The 10,355-nt window shown below is 28.9% G+C and overlaps 1 protein-coding gene across 1 annotated transcript in view; it reads right to left on the bottom strand.

Annotated features, from left to right (window-relative positions):
* Window positions 1-5,391: 5,391 nt before the first annotated feature.
* The window catches only part of PIP5K59B (Phosphatidylinositol 4-phosphate 5-kinase 59B), an 89,873-nt gene continuing 84,909 nt past the window's right edge, over window positions 5,392-10,355 (bottom strand). The window contains exon 21 of the mRNA XM_088271125.1: window positions 5,392-5,458. Coding sequence (XP_088127251.1) covers window positions 5,447-5,458 — 12 coding nt within the window. The 3' untranslated portion in view covers window positions 5,392-5,446. The remainder of the gene's footprint in view (window positions 5,459-10,355) is intronic.

The following is a 10,355-nucleotide window of genomic DNA, read 5'->3' as shown; positions in this document are numbered from 1 at the left end:
GACCATCATAGGTCGTTGCTAAGTAAATTTCTCTTTTAATGGAAATATGTGTTAACAATCCATATTTTAAAATTATAATAGAAATATCCAAGATGGCGAGAAATTATATTTCACCCTGTATATACAGATGGCGCAAAATGAATCATCCTATCTAAAGATGTTATAATTTTTGAAAATGGCGTCGTACGTCTATAATGTTTGACATTTGTAAACTAGACAGCTGCAGTATACAAGCAAATTGATAAAACGAGCACGAATGTGTATCAACACTGGCGGCAGCCACTTGACGGATGTCATGTTTTCTACATAACAGAAAAAAATTGTGAAGTACGAAATAAAGATTTTGATCACAACACCTTTATGCGCACCCAAATAGTGCATAGGGCACTGTCATATAAACGCAGTGTTATCTTGATCGTTTATACATGAAGGAAAGGTGATCAGCCCTCCGCTTCAGGTACCAGGTCCATGGTAATTTTGAATAAATATTACAGTGAAAAAATTACTAATATTTATTTTACCCCCCTTGGGAATCGAACCCGGAGCCTCCAGAACGGTAGCCGAGCGTGCTGACCATTACACTACGGAGGTGGACGAAAAAGTAAAAGTCATTAAAAAACAAAATTTTATGATTAATTTTACAAAACCCTGAATTTGTTTGTATACTGCAGCTGTCTGGTTCACAAATGTCAAATATGACTGACGTACGACGCCATTTGCAAAAATTATAACATCTTCTGATAGGGGGATTTATTTTGCGCCAACTTTATCTGTTATTTGTAATTATATGGGCATCTATAATAAAAACAATATTTAAATAAATAAAACTTGAGTTACGTGAATAAAAAGTGAAGTGTTATTGAAAGTGTATTATTTTACAATTTTGTATATTAGTTATTACTAATATTACTGTATATAAGATATTTTGTTTAGAATACTGTTAATTATTGTGTAGTTAGGTAATGTGTATCAAAAACCTATCATTAAGAGTCAGTATACATGTAATAATGAAAGTATAGACAGTATCGAACAGATTAATGGAAACAATTTTTTTTTCGTATTTTCAACACCCTCTAAAAACATGTTTTGGGGGTGTTCCTAGTATTATGGACCAGGGCTGCTTCTTTCAGTGACTGAGATGATGAATAGCGAGAAGTGTCACCCAATTCTACTGGAAAAGATACTACCAGAGATACAAAAACGAATGTCGAATGGTAATGGAATATTTCAGCAGGATTCAACCCCCTGCCACAAATACAAAAAAATATGTAAATTTTCACACAAAAACAATGAACTGTGTTGGGCTGGTCAAGAATTTTACTAGACACAAACCTCATTGAAAATCTATCAGCAATCTGTAAGAATCGGCTATCCAAAATTGATTGCGCTAGGGTGGAAAAGCTCATTTTGTCCATAATTCAGGTATGGTTTCGAGACGAAAAAATGGCATCCACGAGCCAAAACCTTATATAATAGATGCCAAGAAGAGTAAGGTCTTTTGACTGAGCACAAATAAGATCATATTAAATATTAATTTATGATATTACTAATAAAAAAAAGATTTTACAAAACTTTTTGCGAAAATACAACAAAAAATGTTTTGTTTCTATTAATCTGTTCGATACTGCACTATGATACCTAATAATAATTAAATAGATTAAAATATTTATAAAAAATGTCAGTGCCTTGTATATAACTTTACAACACGTAAAATGTAATGTTTTTGTTTGTTTTTTAATAAATTGAAAACTTGCATACTTACGTACGACTTATTGTCGATAGTATTTTAGGAATTCCTCAGGGCACAGTTCTTGGTCCCCTACGATTTTGTGTTTATATATATATATATATATATATATATATATATATATATATATATATATATATATATATATATATATATATATATATATTTAATGATTTTTACCTCTTAGAATCCAATGTAAATAAATTTTTTTGTGTTTTGTGAATTTTTTATCATTTTAAATAAATTGTTTGAAATTACCATTGGCTATTCAATTATTTCTCTTTTTTTTCAGGGCTGTTTTTTTTCGGTTTTATATTCGACGTCTTCTTCATTTTTCAAACCCTAATCCGCACCCGATGGTGCATAGGGCACTGCGTCATATAAACGCAGTTTTATCTTGATCGTTAACACATGGAGTAAAGGTGATCAGCCCTCCGTTTCAGGTACCAGTCCAGATTAATATTGAATAAATATTACAGTGAAAAATCACTTAATCGAACCCGGGACCTCCAGTAAGGTAGCGGAGCTTGATGACCATTACACTAAGGAGGCTGGCCGAAAATTTCTTCATAGTAAAGATAATTAACTATTTTATCAATAAAAAATCGATAAAAAAACATTCTGATAACATCATAATGATATCTATAACCTGACAATATCTGCAGTCAGATTGAAAGGTTAAAATCTTTAGAAATCGAAGTTATCTACACAGCGTAGTTCGAGCGTTAACTTTTGTAAGGAATCGATGTCCAGAGATAGCTGAAAAAAAGTTATTAAATAAAACAAAACGTTAGAAAAATAAACGAAATTTATTTACATAAAAAAAAATTATAAAATTAAATGCAAAAATTAAATACTAGGTTTTATATCATTTTCAAAATACACAATATTTTTAAGCCAATATCTCATTAAGTATTTTGGTCAATTCTTCTTATTCTTAGGTTTCCATACCCAAACATAGTGATGCAGTTTGAACTTGATTTATCGCTCACTCCTTTCAAGAACGTCATAAATCAAAAATCGACGATTTTCAGTTGTGCACTTTTTCGGAATGCCCAGAAAATGTGCTATATCCCAGCAAAAGCGGCATATTTTTAACTTAATATTTACCCGCTACAGGACAGAAAGTGTTGTTTTTGCATTTTGAAGAAAAGGTATTGTTTAATTATTTTTTTTTAAATACTAAATATTTTCCTAAAGGAGAAAAAACCTTCAGGTTTTACCTAAAATGATCTGTTACACAGTAAAAAGTTCAAGTGGCTAGATGAGTGAGCGATGTGTTTAATAAAGTTTTTTTCAGAAAAAATACGTGGTTTTTGGTAATAAATAATGCCACTTTCAGCAAAAAAATTACGTAACTTTTAGTAATAAATAAAGCTTCTTTCAGCAAAAAATGACTTCTCTTTTGGTAATAAATAAAGCTTCTTTTAAGAACAACAAAATGTATATTTTGGTAATAAATGACGCCACTTTTAGCATCAAACAAACACACCACTTTTGGTTATATATGACGTCAAATTTAGCAAAAAGTGACTATAAATTATGTAAAATGCAAAAAATGCCAATTTTGGTTATAAACGTAAAATAAATAATACCACACTTGGCAAAAAATTACGCTACTTATAAAAATAAATCCGCCTCCGCAGTGTTATGGTCAGCACGCTCGGCTACCGTTCTGGAGGTCCCTGGTTCGATTCCCAAGGGGGGTAAAATAAATATAAGTAATTTTTTTCACTGTAATATTTATTCAATATTACCTGAAGAGGAGGGCTGATCCCCTTTCCTTCATATGTAAACGATCAAGATAACACTGCGTTTATATGACACAGTGCCCTATGCACCATTGGGGTGCGGATAAGGGTTAAAAAAATAATAATAATAATGCCATTTTCAGCAAAAAAAAATGTGACACTTATGACGACAAATTTTGCAAGTTTGAAGCATATAGGGATTTCTCTTAAAAATAACAATTCCTGACAGATATAAAAAAATAGAGAATTGACCAAATAATTGATAGTCTTATTCGATAACACCTTCTGGTAACCATATGACTAGATAAAACTACAAAATACACCTAAGTTTCAAAGCAATACCTCGCATCTCACAATTTTGTCAAAAGTGACCATAAAGGCACATTCAATATTTTGTGATTTTTTTGTGAGGTACGAAGTATCGACATGAGAAAAATATCAAATTTCATAAAAATAAAGTACCTGACGAAAAAAAATCATTTCATATCCCCACACAATTTTTTTTAAATGTATAATTAGACCACTAAATCACCGAAAACATAATTGAATTCAAACACCGCAATATCCAAAATTGTGACCACAAAGGAAACGTGTTTAAGTCACAAATTTGAAATGAAAATAATTATTTAGAAAAAATAGCCATAATTTTGGATTGTTTTAAATAATTTTCTAACTGAACCTATTAACCAATCACTCTATTATATTCACATGAACTACCTAACTAACCATCACGCCGCTTCCCCGCAGGAGTAGGCAGAGAGAATAGAACGCCACACCACTCTATCTTTGCAAACATTCTTCGCCTCTTCCACGTTCATGCATCTCCTCATACATTCCCGCCGATTGTTTCGACTCCTAAGTCGACCACTTTCAAGTATTTGGCATATCTGACCGTGCCAAGTTTTTCTCGGTCTTCCTCTGCTCCTCTTTCCAATTAAATTCGCCTCATAAACTTGTTTTAGCGTTCATTCCTCACTCATTCGTCCTACAAGTCCAAACCATCTGAACACACCTTTCTTAATTTTATCGATAATGCTTGTCTCAGCCTTGCATTCCTTTCTTATTTCACTATTCGAACCTTTATCATACACAGTTTTGTCGCACATTCTTCTGAGATATCGCATATCGACAGCATTCAATCTACTTTCATCCTTCTTTTGCCAACTACATGTATATATATATGTATATGTATATATATATATATATATATATATATATATATATATATATATATATATATATATATATATATATATATATATACATATATATATATATATATATATATATATATATATATATATATATATATATATATATATATATATATATATATATATATATATATATATATATATATATATATATATATATATATATATATATATATATATATATACATATATGTATATGTATATATATATATATATACATATATATATATATATATACATATATATATATATATATATATATATATATATATATATATATATATATATATATATATATATTAAACATATGTACCTATTATGAATACATCACTTTGTGGTAATATCTATCCATTTTTAATTCAAGTTTTACTTAGTAAATACCACTATTTCTTAAAATCTATTGTCACACGCGTTTCGATGCATTCCGCATTATTTTTAATGCATACGGTGTTTGAAAACGATGCGGAATGGATCGAAACACGTGTCATAATAAATTTTCAGTATGTATTTACCAATTAAACAGAAATTGATAACATGAATGTGTTGTTTTTAAATGCTGATTCATGTTATAAAATTGTAAATACACCCGTTTTTTTCAAGCAATTCTGAGCCTTCGAATTATTTTTAATGTAGTTTATCAGTGCCCTATGCACTTTTGTGTTTTTTTTAATACATTTCACTTGAAAAACTCCAGTTTTCCACCAAGAACTTCGAGCCCTTATATTTTAATTATCCTATAGATGTGTCTGAAAAAAAAACATTTGGTAAAAAAACATGCATTTTATTTTTGTACATATGCAGTGGAACCACTCGTAATGAGCATAATTCGTTCCAGAATCTTACTCGTTAAGCGAAACACTCGTTAAACGAAACATTAATGTTTTGACTGGCGCAGAAGTCGCGGCGAGTGAATGTCGTGAAAAAGGGACTTTTCCCTGTAACTCGCCATGCGAAATGTCGCTCGTTAAGGGAGATACTTTTTCACATGTTTTTGCTCGTTATGCGAATTACTCGTTATAAGAGGCTCCAATGTATTGTTAATGTAGCTGCTTTTGATTTACACAGTCGTAATTCAGGACCTTAATAAAAAAAACGTTTATATTTAATTGTGTAATGAGCAGAAATCTAACTGTGTTTTCAAGTAGGGGTTATATTTTGACGTAAAATATCGTCATGAAAATTAAAAATATATTTTTTAAATGCATTAAATGTTACACACAACATAAAACACTGATTTTCTTGAGTCTACTAAGTGATATTTTATTGTTTAAAAAAAAACAGTACAAATTAATTTTGTGACAATTGTTTCGCCTAGTTATGGCATTTTCAAACGAATGTGAAGATTGAATGAACTGATGGTCCTTATATAGCTGCAATGATTTAAAAAAAAATAATATTGACAAGTGAATGTCCGCGTCCGTCGCCGCGGTGTAATGGTTAGCGTTTCAAGCTAGCGTGCTGGAGGTCCCGAGTTCGATTCCCAGGGAGGGCTAAAAATAATTATTGGTGATTTTCATACTCTAATATTAATTTAATATTACCCTGGACTGGTCCCTCAAGCGCAGGAGTGATCACCTTGCATTCGTGTTAGTGACGATCAAGATAACACTGCGTCAAAACGATCCAGTGCCCTATGCACCATTGGATGCGGATAAGGGTTAGAAGAAGGAAGTAACGTTGACGTCACTTACAGATGGATACATTAAATAAATAATTGGAAATGTTAATTAATGTAAATTTTAAGTATGAAGGAAAAAAATTAACCAAATGAAAGATTTAAAGGTGAATTATCGTTAATGATTAAAAAATAAATTATTATTATTTAAAAAAGAATAAAAAAAACGATGTCAGAATATGGTAAGACGTGTCGACATGCACAAAAGCAGTATTATTGTTGAGGACGAAAAATCACGTCAAATTAAAATTGAGTTATTGGAAATGACGAATAATTACGTCAAGAACAATATTTATTTATGATTATGTATTTAGTTATATAAATAACATTTTAAAATGTATTGGAAATAACGAACAAAGACGTCATGTCAAACAACGTCATACAAAAATAAATATTGAAAATGACGAATAATTACGTCAAGAATAATACTTATTTAGGATGAAATATTTCGTAACACAAATAACATTGTAAAATTAATTGGAAATAACGAACAAAGACGTCATGTCAAACAACGTCATACAAAAATAGTAATTGGAAATGACGAATAATTACGTCAAGAACGATATATTTAAGTATGATGAAATATTTCGTTATGTTAACATTAACATTTTAAAATTTACTGGAGATGACGAAAAAATACGTCATGTACAGTTATTTCATGACGAAATATGTCGTCAAATTCTATTTATGACGAAATTTGTCTTCATAAAACAATCGCATTTCATAATTGATAAATAATTTGGTAATATACAAAATTTGTAGTATAATATAGTATGTCGTCATACACAGAAATCAATTATACTAAATGACGTACAATTTCGTAATTTTTTTGTGACGAAATATTTCGTCCAAAACAATAATAGATTTATTAGAAAGGGCAATGTCGTCAAGACGTACCGTAAAATGTAACATATATGGAAAATCAGAATTTTTAAGCAAACTGTTTTAAGCAAGAAATTTCTGAATTTTTATTGATTATACTCACCTAAAACTTAAAAACAGTAAAATAAATGTTATGCAGTATGAAGAAGCGGTGCAGCAAGCTTAAGATGAAAATATGGTGTTCTATCCTCTCTCCCAACCCGTGCGGATAACAGAAAGATTCACATAAAACCAATTTCCAGAAAAAATATACATATCGTACAAATATTCGATGGCATCGGACAGTACCAACACCAAAAAAATGCATTTTCCGACTGAAAACAGAGACATAAGGAATGTACAAAGTAAAGAATAAAATATCTGTACGAAACTGTAAACTTGATTTTAATTTTTTTTTATATAGTGAAAATTCTTAAGATATTAAAACGTTTGATTTTTTTAAATATCTTTAATGGAGAGTTCCAATTTTGTAAGTAATATTCATATAAATCTGGTTGTGGTCCCGTGGTCAGTGTAGCGGACTAAAAATGGAATTTTATTAATATTTCATTTAAATTTTACCCGGTAAATACCACTTCTCAAAATTCTATTGTGACAAGTAACATTTTCAAACACCGTATAAATTTTAAAATAAAACGTAAGTATTGCACCAATGTCTTCGTCAAATCACAATAAAAATTATTATCATTTAAAAAAATCGTGTAAAATAAAAAAACGTTGAGATTGTAAGAAATTAAAAAAGCGATATAAACAAAATTTAAATTTAATTGATAATCAATTGAATTTAAGTAAAAGCACCATTTTTAATATTTTTCCAATTCCTATGTTTTAGGATTAGTACATATTTAACCCTGATTCTGACAAGGTTCTTGTCGAAACCGGTTGCAGAAAAAAATGTACCAAATAAAAAAAGTGGTTAAATACAAAGTTGTTTTATTTTATATAGTTTATAAAATGTGGCACAAAGCACTGTCCGTTCATATTTATTTTACCTCTGATTTATTTATATTCATATTTATTTTATTTACGTTCATATTTATTTTACTTTATACATATTTATACTATATTTATATTTGGGAGGGTCCGATACCTTGCGAGAAACACGCCTGGCACAGCGCGGGTGTGAACTGTGCACCTTCGAGTTAAGCTTAGACTATGATGTTCTCTCCGTTAATCTAACCATGATGTGTGAAAGCACTAAAATTAAAATTAAAATTATACTATACATATTTAAACATATTTATGTTCATATTTATTTTACCTCTGATTTATTTATATTCATGTTTATTTTATTTACGTTCATATTTATTTTACTTTATACATATTTATACTAAACATATTTAAACATATTTATGTTCATATTTATAATACCTCTGATTTATTTATATTCATATTTATTTTATTTACGTTCATATTTATTTTACTTTATACATATTTATACTAAACATATTTAAACATATTTATGTTCATATTTATAATACCTCTGATTTATTTATATTCATATTTATTTTATTTACGTTCATATTTATTTTACTTTATACATATTTATACTAAACATATTTAAACATATTTATGTTCATATTTATAATACCTCTGATTTATTTATATTCATATTTATTTTATTTACGTTCATATTTATTTTACTTTATACATATTTATACTAAACATATTTAAACATATTTATGTTCATATTTATAATACCTCTGATTTATTTATATTCATATTTATTTTATTTCCGTTCATATTTATTTTACTTTATACATATTTATACTACACATATTTAAACATATTTATGTTAATGTTTATTTTACCTCTGATTTATATGTAGTTAGCCAATATAACCACTAGAGGTGAAATAACTATAGATTCACTGTATCTGCGAAAAACATCCAAGAAAAAATAAAAAACGTCATATTTTGATAATGATTTAATAACTTTTTTTAAATATAATGAAACAACACGATATTATTTTAAATTCCGATAAATACAATTTACAGTAAGTATTTTATTACAATTACACACGTTACATACTAGATTTACACACTAATTACATCATAAACCTTGTATCTGCGAGAAAAATGCCATAGTTACATCTCAAAACTGTAAATAAAACATATTTATATAAAAAAATATTAAAAAATCATAAAAATATGATTTTTCAAAATATTTTTTTTAATGGGGATTTGTATGAGGAGATGCATAAATGCGGAAGAGGCGAAAATTGTTTGCAAAGACAGAGCGGTGTGGCGTTCTATTCTCTCTGCCTACCCTGCGGGGAAACGGCGTGATGGTTAGTTATCTTTTTTAATAGAGAAACGCCAACATCAAAAATATATATATAATTAACATAAGAAAAACTAATTAAAAAAATACTAATTTAAAAAAAAAAACTAAAATTTTAATTCAATTTATTGCCATTTCGGAATTGTATGGAGACCATGTAAACTTTTATTGGATAGAGTTATTAAATTTTTCGCCCCCGTAGCGCGCAGTCGTTAGCGCGTTTGGCCACCGTGATGGAGGTCCGGGGTTCGATTCCCAGGAGGGTCGAAATAAACGTAATTATTTATTTAATATTAACAATAAATTGGTATAATTTGATTTCTCCATTTCTGTAAAATACCACCTCAAGGGCGCTTCACGGTGATAGAATTGGGGAAAAGGAGATAGTGGAAATGATTTAGTAAACAAATGCGTTTTCAGTTCTTTTTTTCTAATGATCATTGCGCTCTCACTGTTTCTAATTACTGGCGGAAGAGAATTCCACGCCATCCTTCCCGCAACGGCAAAGGCACGCTCGCCAAACACATAGCAGTTGTAGCCGATCGAAGAGTAAGAAGTCTATTCAAAAAGCAATTTTTCCCGTAGATACAAAATAAACAAGATATGAAATAAATAAATTTACAAATATCAAAAAATACACATCGAATTTTTTTTTTAAGTTTGTAATTAAGCTTTTAAAAATCTCCCTTTAAAAACTAACAATACGAAAAAAATTACAAAATATTATACTGATTTTTTAATATTTCATTTAAATAAATAAATAAAACACCATTTTTTTTAGTTTATTAATGCAAATACGACTT

The sequence above is a fragment of the Brachycentrus maculatus genome, unplaced genomic scaffold (assembly GCF_059751285.1).
Source record: "Brachycentrus maculatus isolate JH-2025_06_01 unplaced genomic scaffold, ASM5975128v1 h1tg000420l, whole genome shotgun sequence".
Classification (NCBI taxonomy): domain Eukaryota; kingdom Metazoa; phylum Arthropoda; class Insecta; order Trichoptera; family Brachycentridae; genus Brachycentrus; species Brachycentrus maculatus.
Note: the sequence above shows the minus strand (reverse complement) of the source record. Positions and strands in the feature narration are given on the sequence as shown.